General features: G+C 46.2%; 1 protein-coding gene across 1 annotated transcript in view; it reads left to right on the top strand.

The window, feature by feature from the left end:
• Positions 1 to 7,836: 7,836 nt before the first annotated feature.
• Positions 7,837 to 20,664, top strand: part of fam135b (family with sequence similarity 135 member B) — a 113,628-nt gene continuing 100,800 nt past the window's right edge. Inside the window, 1 exon segment of the mRNA XM_034160784.1 lies at positions 7,837 to 8,205. Within this exon segment, the coding sequence (XP_034016675.1) occupies positions 8,076 to 8,205 (130 nt within the window). The 5' untranslated portion in view covers positions 7,837 to 8,075.

Below are 20,664 nucleotides of genomic sequence, written 5' to 3'. Positions count from 1 at the left end.
AAACATGCAGCTGCCTTCATAACAACTGAGTAAATGGACGTCTGTTCTAGTGTGGTGCTGCAGCGCACAGCAGAGAAACGAAAAGGAAACTATAACAGCTAAATGCTGTGGTGAGCTTGTTTGCACTGGAATCACATTTTTCTTGGACCACTGTCATTCACTTCAGGATTGTTCCACACATAAGAAAATTTATTTTGTGACTAGTCTCATGGTCAGTCAGAGAGCTATCTGTGACGTAACGTTAGGTCTCCTAAGTCTTACAGAGCATCTGACCACTGCAGCAGAAACTGATCTGCAGCTTGGTATCTGGATTGTGCATCAGCCGAGTCCGACTCTGATGAATGAACGACCCCCTTTGCCAATGTGGCGGAATGGCTTGTGTTGATCAAAATGAGGCTTAAGATGTTTTGCTTAAATGATCTACTGTAATATCCAACAGACTCCTATGATGGTAGCATGGAAACAGCATTTTCCATTATTTTTTGCACATGTGTAGGAGGTCTGCAGTTTCATTTCAACTGGGTTCCAAACTTTCAGCTCCAGGAAGACTTCCATTACTAAGCTGAAGTCCTTGCTGTGTAACCTTTGGGGAATTCTGTAAGCTTTTGAGATTTTAAATGGTCATTTGGCCTCAGACCATCTGGGGAGAAAAAGAAATCAATAGCTCGCCTCTTAATCAAGAGCTTTTCTTTGGTGGCACTCTGCCACCAAAGAAAAGCAGCAGTCGACTTTTAGAGTCTCAAGAGGAAGGTGAAGCAGAAGAACTGTGGTGCTGGCCTCATTTCCAGTGTGTCATGTAAAGGGGTTGCTCGAGCAACGGCGTTCCCGTTAAAAACTGTTAAATACAGTTTTTCTGTGGGCCGGGAGCATCTGATTCATTACATAAGCCTCGTCTCCAGTTCAGCGAGCTAATCTGTGAGGAGCTGTTTAACCGGGAAAATGCTCTTTTAATTGCAGCACCTGACAGCCAGCAACATGTGAGTCTTTGGTGGTTTGTGTTTGTCTGTCTGATGTGGCTTTCATGTTTTCGCATTTGGACAAAAAAAAAAAAAAAAAGTTGACAGCAGAAAGCTAATGTCCAGAGGGTTTAGATTCCTGAGCAGGGGATCTGCTGACAGTGCATCCATTTTCTGCTTTCTGTCTTCAGGAAGAAGTAGAAACATGATTTTGTCAGACTGAGTTCATTCTTTGTTCTGAAACCAGTGAAGAAGACATTTAACCTTCACTTTAGCTTTGGTGCAATATTGTCTATTTTAATATGAACGGCCCTTTGGAAATCTACGGTGTGCGGTCTAAAGTGCACTTGTATTTGGGGTCCAGTCCAAATACAAGTCCAGTTTACTATGTACAGTGTGTGAATGTGAGTGCAAAGTAAGCTGGAAGCCACAAATGTATCCTCTTTAATCAATTCTCCATATTACATATTGGCAAAAAACTGACACAGAATGCACTGAATTATCAACATCTAGGATTTTTTTGCAGTCATCTGAACTCAGACGCTTAGTTAAGGTGTAGTAAGTTGCATTGCATTGTGTGCATGTTGTCATCATTAATTTTTATAAAGCAATTTGTGACATTCATGAGACTGAAGTAAATGATGATAAAAGGTGACAGCATGTCATGTCACTGCAATACTCTGGGATATATAATGGTATATATTTTTATATAATGTCTCTGCAGCTGTTTCCCAGCTCTATTACATTTCACCCATTTAGCACTTGGGGTTTTACAACCTAATGACACTCGATTGTTGGGAGGCATATTGACAGTCTACCAGTCTGCATGCCGTACACAGCAGGTACATTTTAAGTAAAAAAACATGCGCCTTAATTTGCACGCACCATGCACTGGCCTGTTCGGATTCTAATTAAAGTGCACCCCTAGCCAGCTGCTACTATGTAGAAGTGTGATGCTGCTACCTGACGTGAGTACCATGTGAACTGTGAAAATAAGGGGTCCATTGAGTGGGTCATGATCTAATATATAAGGCTGACCGTGTGTATTTGCACATGTGCGCTTTCAACCTAAGGGCCCCAGTGACCACAGCAACTTTGGTATGGATTGCTTAATTACTGTGGCTGTGCATAGTGAACACACACACGGTCAGGCTTTATATATATTAGAGTGATGTTTCAGTGAAAAACGATGCTGGGAGTTGGTCAGTCTTGTCAGAAAAGGCTGCAGTTTTTCCACTTTTCGAAGTGTGTTACCATGAGAACTTGGAGAGAAAGCAGGGATGGGTGAATGGAGTGGACGCATCTGTTGGTGATCTCAATGGGACAGCTGTGGTGTGGACACGGGACTTGAAGCAGTTCCCACCCCTGCAGTTCACAATGTCTTGGTGTGGTGGAGAAGTGGAGAAAGGTGACAGGTTTGGTTTGTGGTGGTTTGTGATAGGATACCTGCAAGAGTGAAAGGGACACTTTTCAAGATGGCAGCAAGACCAGCTGTGTTGTACGGCTTAGAGGTGGTGGAGCTGACAAAAAAAAGACAGGAGGCGGAGTGCAAAATGCTGCAGCGTTCCTTGAGAGTGATGATGGACAGGATGAGGAATGAAGATATCAGAGGGACAGTATAAGTAAGATGGTTTGGAGCCAAGGCCAGAGAGGTGAGATTGAGGTATCATGGGCATTTACAGGGGAAGGAATGGATATAACTGAAGAAGGATGCTGAGGATGGAGCCACCGGGCAGGAGGACGAGGAGGAGAAGGAGGTTTATGGATGTATTGAGGGAGGACAGGCAGGTGGTTGCTGTGGCAAAAGAAGATGCAGAGGACAGGGTGAGACAGATGTGGATGATATGTTTCAGCAACCCCAAACACAGTAATCAGCCAGGGCCAGCCCGCAACTGGACCACAGACAATAATATCAGGCCCATCAGGTGATCTTAAATCAGATTAAAAAACAAAACAACAAGAACAGTTTCATCAAAATCTGAATCTTAATTGGCTGTTGCAATGATTGCATACTTGCTTCCAAAAACAATTTATCTACATCTGTAATAGATCAAAATGTGAGAAATCATCCTTAAAATACGGTGTGGATGAATAAAATGTTAAACGTCATGAAGAAGGTACAAAAGATGGATTTAATCTTAACAGCAAAATTCTATTAAATGTTGGATGTTCTTTTGCTGCATTTTTAAAACATTGTTCCAGTTGTAAATTTATATATATATATATATATATATATATATATATAAAATAAAATTTAGACATAGGTACACTTTAAAATTAGCAACTTTAAAACAAAAGCATGTTTTTATGTATTCCTAAACCCGTCCCCGCCCCCTAACGTGATGCTGCCTCCATGTGCTCAACAGGAAGTGAGTTCTCCGACAAGTATGATTTAAAATGAAGGATTTTCCAGAACAAATACTTTTGAAATCCATGGATTTCCCCCTCTCTCTGACGAGCATTAAATCAGTCCAGAGAGAGAAGAAACACTGTTTTCAGTCATTTTATTTCAATAAAACTTCACTTTAATTTAAATTATCCCTTAAATTAAAATAACCAGAAAATGACCCAAATGATTGCAAATTCAAGTTAATTCTCTTTAAACCAATGCATTTCTTAAATTGGTAATTTTTGTACAAGATTGGATACTTTTAGATTAGACAAAAACAGTTTAGTCAAATAAATAAATGTGATATTTTTGTGTTTTTAGCCTACTGTTCAACTGCAGAGAAATGAACTGGGCCGAGACCAAATTTACTGACCTAAAAAGAAATAGGGATGGGTTTATTTTGGGTATAACATAACAAATTATCCACTTTATTTTATATCCTTATTTGCAGCAAGACAAGACAGGGCTCTATGTCAGTGCTCCTTGAGTCATGTTTTGGAGCTATTTTACTTTGGAATGCATTCTGGGAACATGTGGAAGTTTTGAATGGAACGTCCTACCAAAGTATGTAACATCCCTACTTCATGTGTTGCAGCATAAAGCTTAAAGTTTCCATGAACAGAATTATAATCAGTGCATTGCTATAATATCATCAATGTAAAATTGAAACAGGTGGCTCAAATGGTGCATTAAAACTTCATTAAAACTCACCTCCTGGTCATCTCCAGAAATAATGTGAAAGATTAATAACCTCTGACAACAGGGTAATTTTTTTTCTCTCCGTGTTGGCTATATATCAGGTTTTAGTGAATTAAATTAAATGTTTATTCCTTGCAATAAAGGGCGTTCTACCAGAAATGAGTTTGATGTTTATGTAAAATGCACAGGGACAGAGTATTTAAGAAAAAGGTAAAGCAACACTTCTGAAAAATTAAAGGCATTAGAGTGTTATGGTTAGAGGTCTGTATGAGACCGGATCGGTACAGGCTATGGACCCAAATGCTGGGAGCAAGAAACAGGGTTGGTTGTAAAGAAAAGATATTTATTGACAAAGGACAAATAATAATGCTGGGGGTGCCTGCAGAGTGGAGAGTAGCCTGCTCCTAGTGGCAAAAATAGGGAGCTGCAGCTTCCCCAGCCGGTCTTGAAAGAGAACTGAAAACTTGAATTCCAGGACCAGGTGGGACTCGCGGAGCCGAGATTAGGAACTGAGGGAGCGAAGAAACAGATGGTGAGTGATAGCACTGAAGGCTGGAAACAGAATTGTTCACTGTTCTGGAAATAATGTTCTCCTTTTAGAAAATAAGGTTTACTGTTCAAAAATAGTTCACAGTTCATAAATTGTCTCTGGAGGTCTGAGGTTAAGTGCTGCGTGTTTGTGACGCAGTTCCAATTAAGCAGGACTTGACGGCAGGACTCTTAATAGTTCAATATCAGAGTTCATACAGTTCTTAGGAAGAGTTCTGGGACAGTTCTTTATCATGCACAGTCACAGGCATGAATGAGCGAGAGCGGAATCCCACTGAGACATGAAGGAACTTAACTGGCGTGCAGCAGAGCTGAGGGGAGAGCCGGAGAGTTCCAAAGTGACGTCGCTGTGCAGGTAGACAAGAGCCAGGAACCAGGGCAGTGTAGGAGCCATGCAGGATAGCGACTGGAACACCAGGGAAGACAGTTTCTCTAATACGGGAATTAGAGAGCTGGCCAGGTTACCTTGAGTTTAGCTGCAAGAAGCTCCAGCGTCTTAAGCACTTGGGAGCAGCAGGAAAATGCGGTCAAGGAGTCAGAGAGGAATCAGGCTCAGTCCTCCGATCATGGTTCATGGAAGCACCTGGCTCTAGGAAGAGACTGGAAGGATCTGACAACCTGATCTGAAAGTCTGAGTTTATATAGTCCGCTGCTCATCAGCCACTCATTCACAGCAGGTGCGCAGCCAAGATGAGCGGTGAGGAACAGAAGTGAGGATGCCATCTGGGGGAAAAACTCACACATAACAACAAGGTTAAAAGCAGATAAAAACCAGGGGTCAGGGGACACCACGACAGAGTGCTGATGCACACTGGGATATATCTATGTGAGTAGTTCATGCAAGTGCCTTAGTGTGTACAGTGCACCGTTTTTGTTGACTTTGACCTTTGTCAGATACTCTCCAAATGTTACCCTACGGTTACATTAACTGCAAGCGACAGAGGCAAAGTGGCTGTTGGCTGTTAAGAAGACCACGTCTGCTTCTTCTGAGCATTTTGTTAGTTATCTGTAATAATAAAGGATTATTAACTGAGCATGAGGTCTGTATGGGAAGATATCAGACCTGTTGTGCGGGCCGCTGAAGAGGAGGTACCGCTGGCCCACCACCACAAGATAGCGCCCTGCTTGAAGTGCGGGCTTCAAGCACGAGAGGGCGTCGGAGCAACCAGGAGTGACAGCTGTCACTCATCATCCGTACCAGCTGTCACTCATCCACTACTCATCACCACCACCATAAAGGCCGGACTGCAACTCCACCTCCCCGCCGAGAAATCAGCTACCATTCAGGTAACTTTCTCTGCTGACTCAAATCATTGAGTGATAACCTGAACTTCTTTTGCAGCCGTTATCCTGTGGTGTTCTGCCTTATCTGTGGGATTGGCGTTTGGTGTGATCAGCGACGGCTTCGCCTCACACCCCAAACCAAGATAAGTGGTTAAACAGGAGCTGCACGAGTGTGTGATTGGAGGTGGAGGTTCTCCCTCCTTTACTGAACACTGACTGTGGGAGTACTGAGTGTGCGAACTCACACTCATCAGGACTGTCTCTGTTTTCTGCCAGCAGTACCGGGTCTGACTGCTGAAGACAGCGGCCACCTGGGGTGCAGGGCTTGGCGGCTCCGGTGTTCTTCAGACGAACAGGCAGGCAGAGCGGACTAACCAGGAACTGGAGCAGGCCCTCCGTTGCGTGACCTCCGCGCACCCGACGGCCTGGAGTGACCATCTGGCCTGGATCGAGTACGCTCATAACAGCCAAGTCTCGTCTGCCACCGGCCTCTCCCCATTTGAAGTGTGTTTGGGGTACCAGCCCCCATTGTTCCCGCTAGTGGAGGGAGAGGTCGGGGTGCCCTCGGTCCAGGCCCATCTGAGAAGGTGGAGGTTCTCCCTCCTTTACTGAACACTGACTGTGGGAGTACTGAGTGTGCAAACTCACACTCATCTCTGTTTTCTGCCAGCAGTACCGGGTCTGACTGCTGAAGACAGCGGCCACCTGGGGCGCAGGGCTTGGCGGCTCCGGTGTTCTTCAGCTCCGTTGGTGGTGGAAGCTGTGTGGGGATCCAGCTCTTCTCTCGCCAGGTGTCTTCTATCGTCGAGCCTGCCCACACGTCACCTGGTGTATGATTGACAGTCCACCATATTGTTATTGTCTGTACGTCGTTGTGCGATTCACAACATTAAATTGTTACTTTTGGCTTATCCATTATCCGTTCATTACCGCCCCCTGTTGTGGGTCCGTGTCACGTCACTTTCACAACAAGACCGAGGTGTTGACAGTACGAACTGAGCGTAGCGAGGTCTGTGCAAAAAACCCGGTCGTAACCATATAATGACTCATTCTGTGGGTAATTTAAGACATATGTGCTGCTGTATTTCTATTCAGTAAAATTACCTTGTGGTTTAATGTATGATTTAATTAGTGCTTTTAGCAGTTATCGGTAGCTTCAGGGTGCTTCGTCCAGTTAATCTACAATTACTGTGCAAATATGCAGGTCATAATTTTTAATGTCCACACCAAAGTCACATGTTTTAAGAATCACTACCCAGTCACCAAAATATATGAGTTAATAAGCACTTGAAGCGAGGTTAGCATTTTAGCTTAGCTTGCTTGATAACTTTTAAGATGAGGGTGTTCATTTGTCCAAGTCATCTAGAGCCTCCCCCATGTTTTACGTCTTCATCCATTTATGGGTTGGTCATGATGTATGCAGAATAAGGGCGACACCCAGGGAAGCAATCTTTATGCTTCCAGGTCTACATGGAAAACCTGCAGGTAAACCTCATGGCGGGTTTTGTTCAACATATATGCAATCTGTGGATATTGTGCAGCCTGCGTTCGGGCATGTGGACTGCTGGATGACCCCTGCCTGTGGTGCTGACGACTGCGTGGATCTTCTTTATGTTATGTTGTTTGATTTCCTATTTTCTGTTTCTTCAGCTTTGTAAAACTTTGTAATTGTTAGCATGGCCCAAGCAGAGGGTCACCCCTTTGCATCCTTTCTGCTTGAGGTTTCTTCCTCATATCATCAGAGGGAGTTTTTCCTTCCCACTATCTCCTGTGTTCTTGTTCTAGGGGTTGAATTGTGCAATGAATTGTGCAATCATTATTAGTAAGCACATATGAATGGCTGCAGGGATCGATTTGCAGTATGAATTCCCCCACCCCACCCCTAAAAAGAAATATTTTTCATTCTCTTTTATTTTATTTTGTTTTTGCATGACCATGTCCTCCTGCACTTCAGCTTGCAGGAGGCAGGCTCTGACGTCAGCACGGCGCCTGGATGCACGCGGTTGCGCAGCTCTGCTGGCTCCTGATGCTGACTGATGCTCGCTGTGATCTGCACTAAACGCAGAGGAGCAGGCAGACTGAAGTGACGCCACTGCGCTTTTTTCAAATTGACTGAGAGAGAGAGAGAAACACTGGAGGTGAAATGAGAGTGCAAGAGGGCGGGAGAAGGAGGGGACTGCAGATCGCACAGGGTCTGGATGAATAACCATGGCAACAGCAGCAGCAGCAGGAGAAGCACTGATACAAACATTTGCACACCACACATCCATCCAAACAGTGCGCTTTATTCACTGACGGAACCGAACTGTGTGCAGACGCCGCTGCAAGGTGAGCTGGTTATCTCTCCATTTCTTCAGTGGATTGTGCTCTGCTGTGTGTGTGTGTGTGTGTGTGTGTGTGTGTGTGTGTGTGTGTGTGTGTGTGTGTGTGTGTGGGTGGATGGAGCAGCTTGCTGTGGAGTGTGTTATCAGAATGAAACAAACCCAGCAGAGGATTCTAATTCAGACCAAGCTGCTTTGTTGTTGGTCATCTTGGGGCTGTTTGACCTTCTGCAGCCTCTGTGTGTCTGCAAAATAATAATAAAAAACACCATAAGCTCTGAACACTGTAGGTGGATGATCAGGAAAAAAGTTCTTACAACTTTGCATTGGTCAAATGCAGAAAAATAAAAGGTAAATGTGCTTGTGCATGCCTTGGATTATGCAAATTTAATGTGGCTTGATTAAATCTGAATTGGAAACCTGGAAACTGTATTTACCAGCACGAGCTGAACAGTTATCGTTCTGATAAGAGGATATTTGCCTGTTGGAAAGTACAGCGTGTGCTGCGTCGTTATCAGCAAGTGTGTGTACACACACACACACACACATGCTCTGATCCTTTAGAGGTCAGAGACACATTTTCAGCAATTTCATGTCATTTGCCTGGTGTCACCGCCACCTCTAAAAACGAACTTGCAGACACTACTGTGTCCTTAAAGTAGAAGCAAACGCACTTCCATATCTCAAAGAACAACCTGTATCTGACGCTGTTGCTTTAAATGGAAAGGTACTGCTTCAGGCCCTATCCCTTCTCCCATCAAAAAGGTGTGTCTCCAGCAAGCGACTGCCTCTGGTGCTTATAAATGAAGCCAGCATGGAAGTGCCAAAATCTACAGTTCCTTGAATGGCCACTTGTGGATGGCTTCAAAAGTGAATTACTCCTCATAGATACCAATGGTAAAATATCCAACTTTGCAGGAGAAAAAAAAAAACTTTTTTTTTTTTTATAATCTTGGTCCATAAAAAAATGGCTTTGTTTTTTGGGTCCCCATTCATGACACATGTACAGTCGGTGTTTGTTTGATTGTTTTTTTTTTTAAATGAAACTTGTCAGTTTAAAATATTTTAAAACACGGAGATATAAATAATTAGGGTGAGTTCACTTTGAAAGCTAGTGTGTTGTGTCTGGCGTAGTGCCACCGTATGTAGGTAGCAGTGGACTCAACATTGTCATATCTGAACATTTTATTTCAAATATCTGAAATCATATGATGTATTATGTGGCTAATAGGACTACCAAACCCTCTAAGAAGTTGGTGCTCCAGTATTGCTGTTGATAGAAATTATATGTATTATAGAATTTGTTTGTTAATGTTAATTAGCAGGCATTGATACCTTAGTGACATCACCTCCAATAGTACTGCCACAGTTACACAGGAAATATGTTTGTAGTTTTTAATACCTGCACCCTAACCCCCATTATAAGATCCATCCATTTTCTGTACCCACTTACTCCCATTAAGGGTCACAGGGGGATTGGAGTCTATAGAACCACCATTCAGTCTGCTTGTTAGCCTTAACTAACTCGCCAACTTTGATAAAGGTGGGCGTGTTCTGGATTAATTCCTCCCTCACAGGACTTGCCATTCCTGCCCAGGCTCCACCTGGTTTTCAGTCTGGTACAAGTAACAATTTTGATCTCCAAAGCAAGTGCGTATATGCTTTGAGTGACTTCTTCTGTGTCTGCCGCTAGCTGTTGTGGACTCAACCATGTTTCCTTGAGCATTTTATTACAGCTATTTGAGATAATGTGGCTTGATTTTATTAATTATAATGCAGACCATCTAAAAAGTCAGTATTGTTGTTGAGTGCAATGTTTGAATTCTTTAATTATTATGATAGTGCTTTCAGCACAATTTATATTCTCTGCATTGATGTGCCACAGTTATGAGGTCTATTAGATAAGAAACCAACACTTTTATTTATTTTTTAAATATATGGATTTGAATGACGTGCGATTCCACCAATCATGCTTGAACCCTCGTGCGCATGCGTGAGTTTTTTCACGCGTGTTGGTGATGTCATTTCCCTGTAGGCAGGCCTTGAGTGAGATGTGGTCCCGCCCTCTCGGCTGAATTCCTTTGTTTCACACGCTGCTCGAGACAGAGCGCGTTGCTTTATCAAAATTTTTTCTGGACCTATGAGGAATATCCGAGTGGACACTATTTGAGAAATTTAGCTGGTTTTCGGTGAAAAGTTTAAGGGCTGATGAGAGATTATGGGGTGTTTTTGTCGCTGTAAGGACTTCCCACGGAGCGGGACGTTGCGCAGCGCTTCCAGGCGCCGTCGTCGGCCTGTTTCGACCTGAAAACATCCTAATTTAAGGCTTAATTCACCCAGGACGTCGTGAGAGAACAGAGAAGATTCAGAAGAGGCCGGCATGAGGACTTTATGCGGACATTCCAGTGTTTAAGGACATTTTGTAATGAAAGATGACTCGGCGAATCTGCCTGCGCCGCGGCAGGAAAAACACCTCCGTGTTGAAAACCATTTGTAAAATTCAGGCGGCTTTTGATGGTTTTCAACAAGTGAGTAACTGAGAAATTGTTTAACAGCTTGGGCATGTTCCAACTTGTCCGTTAAGGTTTCCAACGGAGGTGTTTTTCCTGCCGCGACCCACCGCGGTCGGGTCCGGCCCAACATGCGACTCTGCCCGCACGTTCTTTCATTACAAAATGTCCGAATAAACTCCTCATGCCGACTTCTTCTGAAAGTTCTCTGTTCTCTGACGACTTACTGGGTCAACAGAGCCTGAAATGTGGAAGTTTTCAACTTGAAACGGCGAGACGCTGCCGCCTCGAAGCGCAGATTGCCGTCAGGCGCCGTGGGCCGTCCTTAAAGCGACACTACCAGACCAAAATCTCTCATCAGCCGTTAACATTTTTACCAAAAACCTGCTGAATTTATCGAATGGTGTCCACTCAGTTGTGCCTTACAGTTTTTTAAAAAATTTTTATCAAACAAAGCAGCAGTCTCTGAGCCATTCCTAAACAATGAAAAAATCGACGAGAGGGTGGGCGACTCCTCACTCAAAGACTGCCCACAGGCGAATGACCTAACCGACAGGCGTGAAAAAACTCTCGCATGCCCACGAGGGTTCAAGCATATCTGATGTAATCACACGTGATTCAAATCCATATGGTTTATGAAAAAAAAAATAAGGTCGGATACTTTTCTAACAGACCTCATATTGAGGCAATATGCAGATCATAGTTTTTAATACGCATTATGACAATCACTGGCCAGTTCATAAAAACATGCAAAAATCAATCACCTGAAACAGGTTACATAGCCTGGTAGCCTTAGCTAGTTTAGTAACTACCTACGCGATTGGTGGGTGCTGACTGGTAGTTTGGTGGACTCCAGCATGTATCTATGCTGGAGTCTGGATCAGCACCAAAACGTAACTACACTCAACAAAAATATAAACGCAACACTTTTGGTTTTGCTCCCATTTTGTATGAGATGAACTCAAAGATCTAAAACTTTTTCCACATACACAATATCACCATTTCCCTCAAATATTGTTCACAAACCAGTCTAAATCTGTGATAGTGAGCATTTCTCCTTTGCTGAGATAATCCATCCCACCTCACAGGTGTGCCATATCAAGATGCTGATTAGACACCATGATTAGTGCACAGGTGTGCCTTAGACTGCCCACAATAAAAGGCCACTCTGAAAGGTAAAAAGTCAACAGCTCCATAGTTCATATTTGCTAAGAATTATTTAACCATAACCCTTTGAATCACAATGTAATACTTCATTGTCATGAGTGGGAGTGTTAAAATTTCCCAGCATTCCCTGGTTAGAACTGAATGTGTGAACATTAACAATGTTAATCTGCCGTGTTTACACTTCTCCCCTCATTTTTTGTAGTTAATATGGGCAATGTGGTTGCTGTGTTTGAGTTTTTTTTACTGTCAAGAATGAATGTGTAATTGAAAGGGATTGTGGGATTTGTTGTATTTATACCCTCCTGATGAGGGCCCCGCTGGTGATGACTCTGCCTCCAGAAGGGCACACACTTATTCTAATGGCATAATGCAAATGTTCTCCAAACCAGTCATGGTAAATTTAGTTTATTATGTGGCACCAGTTGTTTTGACTTGCTTATATTCAAAGATTTTTCATTTGGATTTTTGTTTATTTTGTTTTGCATTATTGATACTCACCCAGCTCATGAGATGTGGCTCGTTTGCTGCTGCTTGCTGATGTAGTACAATCTTACTTCATTCACTTGTGTTTTTACTGTTTCAACACCATGTGCAGACCAATCAGATGGACTGTTTGGAAACGTTTGTTTTGATATAGATGGTGATGCATTGAGGCCCCATTCAGTGCATCGCGTGTTGTTCTCCATTTGATAAATGCTCCAGAACAGTTGTTCGAAACATGGATGCTGTGAAAGGAAAAATTCTAGAGCAGTGTTTTGAGTTTTGTTAACCCTTATTTGCAGTACAGATATCCATTCTATAATTTGAGTTTTACTTTCCCATTGTGTTATATATTTGTCTTGGATTTGCCTGTATCTTGTGCAATATCTAGAGGTGATTAGGTTTTGGAGTAATTTGGTCAAAGGTCAAGAAAACCATTCCAAAAGCAGTATTAGCAGATGCAATATGATATATCATCATTATATGTTCTTTTAATTTGGTGAGTTATACAATCATAGCATTCATTGTTTGAGTTATTGTGGACACCAGTTGGGTTGAATGGATTAACTCTCTCTCATTTGCTCATCCACGTGTTTGCTGTCCAACCACAGCTGTACACTAGCACCACTGCAGGGAATTCCTGCTCTTGGTCCAGTCTAGATCATCTAGCCCCTCCCTCTAGCCCTACTCTTCCAAATAGTGGCCTGGATCCACTTGCTTATTGACTGAGTAGGTTCTCATACTGAGCCATGGATTTATTACCCCGTTTGTTTGAGAGGTTCTACATCGTTGTTGCTACCTAGTTGACTCAGAAGCATTGCAGACTTGGAGGAGAAAATTACCTTGGCTGTAGAAAAGGCAAGAAATCAAGATCAAAATACCATATAAATTAAAAACAAACACTTCACATGTTTGCAGTTATTGCTGAAGAACAGAGAGCCATCATGTGGCTGGATCACCATCTCTGGTAGTCGCAACTGAAAGGTGTGTTGTCAGCATTCTGCTGTGTCCAACTCCCTTGGGGAAACACATTTCGTAGACTGGGAGCAACTCTGCTAGTGTTCGGTTTTTGTTCTCCATTAGATTAATAGTTATCTGACTGGATGTAAGATCTTCTGCTGTAGAAGTCTTACTTCTTCTTATATGACTGAAGGTCTTCTACAGCCCTGAAGGCCCATTGGGTTGGTGCGTATTCCTAGCTATTGTAATGGATAGGAATCTATGGCTCCCATTGGACAGGACTCCAGTCCACAGGTTACTTCTCCAGCCAAGGCTACAGATGTACCTGAAATCTGCTGGAGCCATTCTCCCATTTTGGCAGGTCACAGCCTCCAGAGCTCCAGTTACCACTGGGACCACTGTGGCATTTATCTTCCATCAGCCCTGGGTACATTTTGTTCTTCCCATGCTCCTTCCTTCTGATGTTGCTATCACTTAGCTCTGATACATCAACCACAACTGTCCTGTTCTGCTCCTTCCAATCAGTATTTGGCACAAATGTTCCTAGACACTATCTCAGTTACTCAGTTGTGCCTGACAGTGTATATTGTTCTAGCTTGCATCTTGCACTGAGCCACTATGTATTGGACTGTACCAGGGGAATCTTTACACAGTTGACACCCCTGGTCCTGTGTGGACACTCCTGCCTCTGTGGACGTGGTGCTAATGGTGTCGTGATCAGATCCTCTGTGCTGTCTTGTAGCCCAGCCTTTGCTAGTCACTGGTAGGACCTCTTGATGTTGGCCAACCCCCCATCTGGTGGTGTCAATTTCATATTTCAGTACATCACCAATGACGTGCAAGAGTGCTGAACTTCATTTCAGCAGAGAGCTGATGGTGTCTCTTGAGTTGTTGTTTGTCACTAGAATCATTTGTGTTCATTTTTTGTTGGTTGAATAGAGGGGAATTTAGAACATTTTTGTCAGTACCATTGTTGAGTTGACCTGCCAGACTGTTGAGTCTGTATTATTTTGCACTCAGTGGCCCAATCCCAATAGAAAGGTTGAAGTTGCAGGGTGAAAGGAGAGTGTTGGGTTTGGACCACACAAGTTCTGCTGTTGTTTCAGAGAGCTTCAATCCCATAAAACATCTAGTTCTGCAGAGAAACACTTTAGAAACTGCTGAGAGAGAAACCACACACTGCTAAACTCATTCCTGAGGAGGGATTGCTTACTTTACATCAACATTTTTATAAGCAGTCATGTGAAATGATCTGATCAGTATCTCAAGGACAAATAAATAAATTGAATACATATACATCTATAAATATTGTGTCTGATAATTTTGCTTTGGGGAGATTCTGCCTCAGTAATTGTCACATCAGGCTCCAAGGAACCACGTTGGCAACCACTGCTGACACCCATTAGCTCTGCTTCATTCTTCCATGCTGACTTTATCTGTTATTAAATTCTGCACAGGAACTTAATGAATGGAGTAATGCGTGAGATTAATTTTCGCTCTTTGAGCCGTGCATCCATCTGCTTCCAGTCGGGGCATGATCTGCTCACATAACATGACGAAGAAAAAAAAATCTGCTCCTTGTAGCATTCACTTGTCATGTACATGTTGCCATTTCATGCTCGCAGACTGAGATTAGAGATGCCAATCAGCATTCCCAGCTGAGCTGACACCGACAGCAGCTGCTGGAAGAGGAGGAGGAGGAGGTTTCAGGGAACGACGACGACTCGGCTTGTTGGAACCGACTCTAGTCCCTAATGAAGGCCTGCTGTAACGTAGAGGCCTGGACCAGACAGCAGATGGCTGTTTTGTAATGATTAGTATTTAATGTTGTTCTGGAAGAAGAAAGTAACTGAGCAGCAAACCACCAGTTTTGTGCAGATGTTGGTGTATGCTTGTAGCATCACAGAGTTTTACACAGCCAGAACAATCCCACTGGATGGGGAATTATCCAGCTGGAAAGGTAAATGGGGCAACACATTATTCACTGGGAAAACCAGTGCAAAGTCAAAGACAATGGTTTGGTGTGATCTTCTGTAACACTTTGGGAATTTCTTGAAAATGAAAGTCAAAACACAAAGTTTTCTTTTTTTTCACCTGCTCAAGTCCTAGGCTTTGGGAAAACCTAGAACTAGGACTAGTCTCAACAGACCATCACCACCCCTAAGTGACGGTCTGAAGGTTAAAGCAGTGGGCTTCTGAGGATCCTCACCTCCTCCATCAAACCAAAAAAATCACTAAGAGCCTTTGGGTGAGTTCATTAATCCCAAATTGCTCCCGGTGTGCAGATGAGCACCTTGCATGACTGCTTCAGATGGAACAGTGCTACAGAAATGCGATATAGAACGTAGTAACTCAAAACCTACAAAAGCTGTAATCCTTTAAATCGCCACATTCAAAAAGCACATAATCTGGACAGACATTTTAAAATCTGGTGAACTTTGATGCACTAGATCAGTAAAAAAATAAACCAAATTTATTTTACATATGATATATCCCGTGTTTGCCACCTGTTAAGTTTGAAGCCATTGTGACAGGAATGCGCTGTTATTATGCTGGTGGTATAATGATTTACGACTCTTTGGAGTGAATGAATGAATGAATGAATTTATTCAGACAGACACAGATACTGAGCATCGGATCTGTCAACAAAACATCACATTCACCTTTTTTTCCAATACAAAACAATAGAGAAAGAAGAATATCAAAAAAAAAAAAATGCATGTCTGAATCGGAGTGGGAAGAAGTGAATCACTTTTATAACCCCACTGTTGGGAAGGTGTCGTAGCACGGACCCACAACAGGGGGCGCAAATGAACGGACAATGAATAAGCCAAAAAGTAACAATTTAATGTTGTGATAATACACAACTAAATACACAGAAATTGTAAAGTCAATAGACACCAGGTGACGTGTGGGCAGGCTCGAAGATAGAAGACCCCCGACGAGAGAGAAGCCGCGTCCCACACGGCTTCCACCACCAACGGTCTGAAGAACACCGGAGCCGCCAAGTCCCGAGTCCCCAGGTGAGACAAGATGAATGAGTGTGAGTCTGCACACTCAGTAATCCACAGTCTGTACACAGTTAGGAGGGAGCACCTCCACCTCCAATCACACACTCATGCAGCTCCTGGTTAACCACTTATCTGGTTTGGAGTGTGAGGCGAAGCCGTCGCTGTCACACCAAACGCCAATCCCACAGACAAGGAAAACCACCAGGAAAACGGCTGCAACAGAAGTTCAGATTATTATACAACGTATGTGTCAGCAGAGAAATTACCTCTTCAGTAATCAATTTCTCGGCGAGGAGGTGGAGCTGCAGTCCGGCCTTATGGTGATGATGATGATGAACGAGTGACAGCTGGTGCAGAGGATGAATGACAGCTGTCACTTCTTCTGGGTCTGGCGCCCTCTCGTGCTTGGAGCCTGCACTCCAAGCAGGGCACCCTCTGGTGGTGGTGGGCCAGCAGTACCTCCTCTTCAGCGGCCCACATAACAGGACCCCCCCCTCAACGGGCGCCTCCTGGCGTCCGACCAGGCTTGTCCGGATGTCTCGTGTAGAAATCGGCCAGGAGGGCCGGGTCCAGGATGAAGCTCCTCTTCACGCAGGAGCATTCTTCAGGTCCATACCCCTCCCAGTCCACCAGATATTGGAACCCCCGGCCCATACGACGGACGTCCAGGAGCCTGCGGACTGTCCAGGCAGGCTCCCCGTCAATGAGCCGGGCAGGAGGCGGTGTAGGTCCCGGAGCACAGAGGGGTGAGGTGTGGTGTGGCTTCATACGGGAAACATGAAAAACAGGGTGAATCCGCAGTGAAGCCGGGAGTTGGAGCTTCACTGCGGCCGGGTTGATGATCTTGAGGATACGAAACGGACCAATGAACCTGTCTTTCAGTTTCGGGGAGTCAACACAAAGAGGGATGTCCTTGGTCGAGAGCCACACCTCCTGCCCGGGCTGGTATGTGGGGGCCGGGGAACGCTGGCGGTCCGCATGGGTCTTGGCCCTCGTCCGGGACTTTAACAGGGCAGAGCGGGCGGTCCGCCACACCCGGCGGCACCTCCTGAGGTGAGCCTGGACCGAGGGCACACCGACCTCTCCCTCCACCAGCGGGAACAATGGGGGCTGGTACCCCAAACATGCCTCAAAAGGGGAGAGGCCGGTAGCAGACGAGACTTGGCTGTTATGGGCATACTCGATCCACGCCAGATGGTGACTCCAGGCCGCCGGGTGCGCGGAGGTGACGCAGCGAAGGGCCTGTTCCAACTCCTGGTTAGCCCGCTCTGCCTGGCCGTTTGTCTGGGGGTGGTACCCGGACGAGAGACTCACGGTGGCCCCCAGCTCCTTACAGAAACTCTTCCACACCTGCAAAGAGAACTGGGGACCACAATCTGATACAATGTCCGATGGTATCCCATGCAGCCGCATGACGTGGTGGACCAGGAGGTCTGCCGTCTCCTGGGCCGTCGGGAGCTTCGGGAGGGCCACGAAGTGGGCCGCCTTGGAGAACCGGTCCACTATCGTGAGAATAACGGTGTTGCCCTGGGACGGCGGGAGGCCCGTGATGAAGTCCAGGCCGATGTGAGACCAGGGGCGATGAGGCACCGGCAGGGGTTGGAGGAGTCCCGAGGTCCTCCGATGGTCTGCCTTGCCCCTGGCGCAGATGGTACAGGCCTGGACGTAGTCCCGGATGTCAGTTTCCAGGGACGCCCACCAGAAGCGCTGCTGGACTACTGCCACGGTCCTACGCACTCCGGGATGACAGGACAACTTGGACCCGTGACAGAAGTCCAATACGGCAGCTCTTGCCTCTGGTGGGACGTACATTCTGTTCTTGGGGCCGGTCCCCGGGTCCGGGCTCCTTGCCAGGGCCTCCTGGATGGTCTTCTCCACGTCCCAGGTGAGGGAGGCCATGACAGTGGACTCGGGGATGATGGTCTCGGTGGGGTTCGACAGCCCCGCTTTGGCTTTTTCTTCGTGCACCCGGGACAATGCATCTGATTTTTGGTTTTTGGTCCCGGGGCGGTACGTGATCCGGAAGTCAAAGCGCCCGAAGAACAGAGGCCAGCGGGCTTGCCTGGGGTTCAGCTGCTTGGCGGTCCGGATGTACTCCAGGTTCCGATGGTCCGTGAAAACCGTGAAAGGCAACGATGCCCCCTCCAGCAGGTGTCTCCACTCTTCAAGAGCCTCCTTCACCGCGAGGAGCTCCCGATTGCCGACATCATAGTTCCGTTCAGCTGGGTCAACCTGCGGGAAAAATAGGCACAAGGATGGAGAACCTTATCAGCCTCCACGCTCTGGACAGCACGGCTCCTATCCTGAGTCAGAGGCGTCCACTTCCACTATGTACTGGCGATCAGGATCAGGCTGCACCAGAACTGGTGCAGTCGAGAACCGGCGTTTCAACTCCTGGAACGCAGCTTCGCACCGATCCGACCAGGTGAAGGGGACCTTGGTGGAGGTCAGGGCAGTCAGGGGGCTAACTACCTGACTGTAGCCTTTAATGAACTTCCTGTAGAAATTTGCAAAGCCGAGGACTGCTGCAATTTCCTGCGGCTGTTGGTTGGGGCCAATCTCTCACCGCCGCAACCTTGGCCGGATCAGGGGCGACGGAGTTGGAGGAGATGATGAACCCCAGGAAGGACAAAGAAGTGCGGTGGAACTCACACTTCTCGCCCTTCACAACAGCCGGTTCTCCAACAACCGCTGTAGGACCTGACGTACATGCTGGACTGGGTCTCAGGGTCCGGGGAAAAGATGAGTATAATCGTCCAGATATACGAAGACGAACCGATGCAGGAAGTCCCGCAAGACGTCATTTACCAAAGCTTGGAACGTCGCGGGGGCGTTAGTGAGGCCGAACGGCATGACCAGGTACTCAAAGTGACCTAACGGGTGTTAAATGCCGTCTTCCATTCGTCTCCCTTCCGGATCCGAACCAGGTGGTACGCGTTTCTAAGATCCAATTTAGTGAAAATTTGGGCTCCAGCAGGGGCGTGAACACTGAATCCACAGAGGTAACGGGTATCGTTGCGAACCGTGATCTCGTTCAGCCCTCTGTAATCAATGCATGGACGGAGTCCGCCGTCCTTTTTGCCCACAAAAAAGAAACCAGCACCCATCGGGGAGGTGGAGTTCCGGATCAGCCCGGCAGCTAAAGAGTCCCAGATGTAGGTCTCCATTGATTCGCGTTCTGGACGTTAGAGGTTGTACAACCTACTGGACGGGTACTCAGCGCCCGGGACCAAATCGATGGCACAATCATACGGTCGGTGCGGGGGAACAGTGAGCGCCAGATCTTTGCTGAAAACGTCAGCAAGATCATGGTACTCCTTTGGCACCGCCGATAGATTGGGGGGGACTTTAACCTCCTCATTAGCCGTCATGCCGGGAGGAACCGAGGATCCTAAACACTCCCGGTGGCAGGTTTCGCTCCACTGCGTCACAACCACAGACGGCCAATCTACCCGGGGATTGTGCTTCACCATCCATGGAAATCCCAAAATCACTCGGGAGGTAGAAGGTGTTACATAGAACACGATCTCCTCCCTGTGATTTCCAGACACAACCAAGGTCACTGGCTGTGTCTGATGTGTGATTAATGGAAGCAGGGTGCCATCTAGTGCTCGCACCTGCAATGGTGCAGGCAGAGCCACCAGGGGGAGCCCTACTTCCTTTGCCCATCTGCTATCCAGCAGATTCCCTTCCGACCCCGTGTCTACCAGTGCTGGGGCGTGAAGGGTTAAATCCCCACAAAGGATCGTTACTGGGATTCGTGCAGATTTGCGGGGTTTCCCCGCGTGCGTGTTATGGCCCACCCTTAGCCCAGTTTCTAAGGACGGGCGTTGTAGTTTGACCGTTTTGGGGCAGTCCTTCTGCATATGCTCACAAGAGCCGCAGACAAAACACTCCCCGCGGGCCAGCTTCCTTTGTCTGACGTTTGTTTTTATTTGGCCCTGCTCGTGTCCCTAGCCTCCTCAGCAGGGGGAGCTGTAGCCACACGGAGCTGTCTGGCAGTGAAGCGTGGGGACGACGTCACCCTTTCGGAACCGGAAGGGGGAGGGACAGCTCGTGCCCGGTTATGCCCCCCGGCCTGCTCCCGACGATGCTCAGTCAAACGGTTGTCTAAGTGTATAACCAAATCGACAAGCCCGTCAAAATCCCGCGGTTCCTCCTTAGCCAGCAGGTGCTCCTTCAGGACCAGAGACAGTCCATTTACGAAGGCGGCGCGGAGCGCAACATTATTCCAACCGGACCTCGCTGCCGCGATGCGGAAGTCGACTGCATACTCGGCTGCGCTGCGACACCCCTGTCTCATTGACAGCAGCACGCTCGAAGCGGTCTCGCCTCTGT

The sequence above is a fragment of the Thalassophryne amazonica genome, chromosome 20, assembly GCF_902500255.1.
Source record: "Thalassophryne amazonica chromosome 20, fThaAma1.1, whole genome shotgun sequence".
Taxonomy (NCBI): domain Eukaryota; kingdom Metazoa; phylum Chordata; class Actinopteri; order Batrachoidiformes; family Batrachoididae; genus Thalassophryne; species Thalassophryne amazonica.
This window is presented reverse-complemented; position numbering and strand designations above follow the sequence as displayed.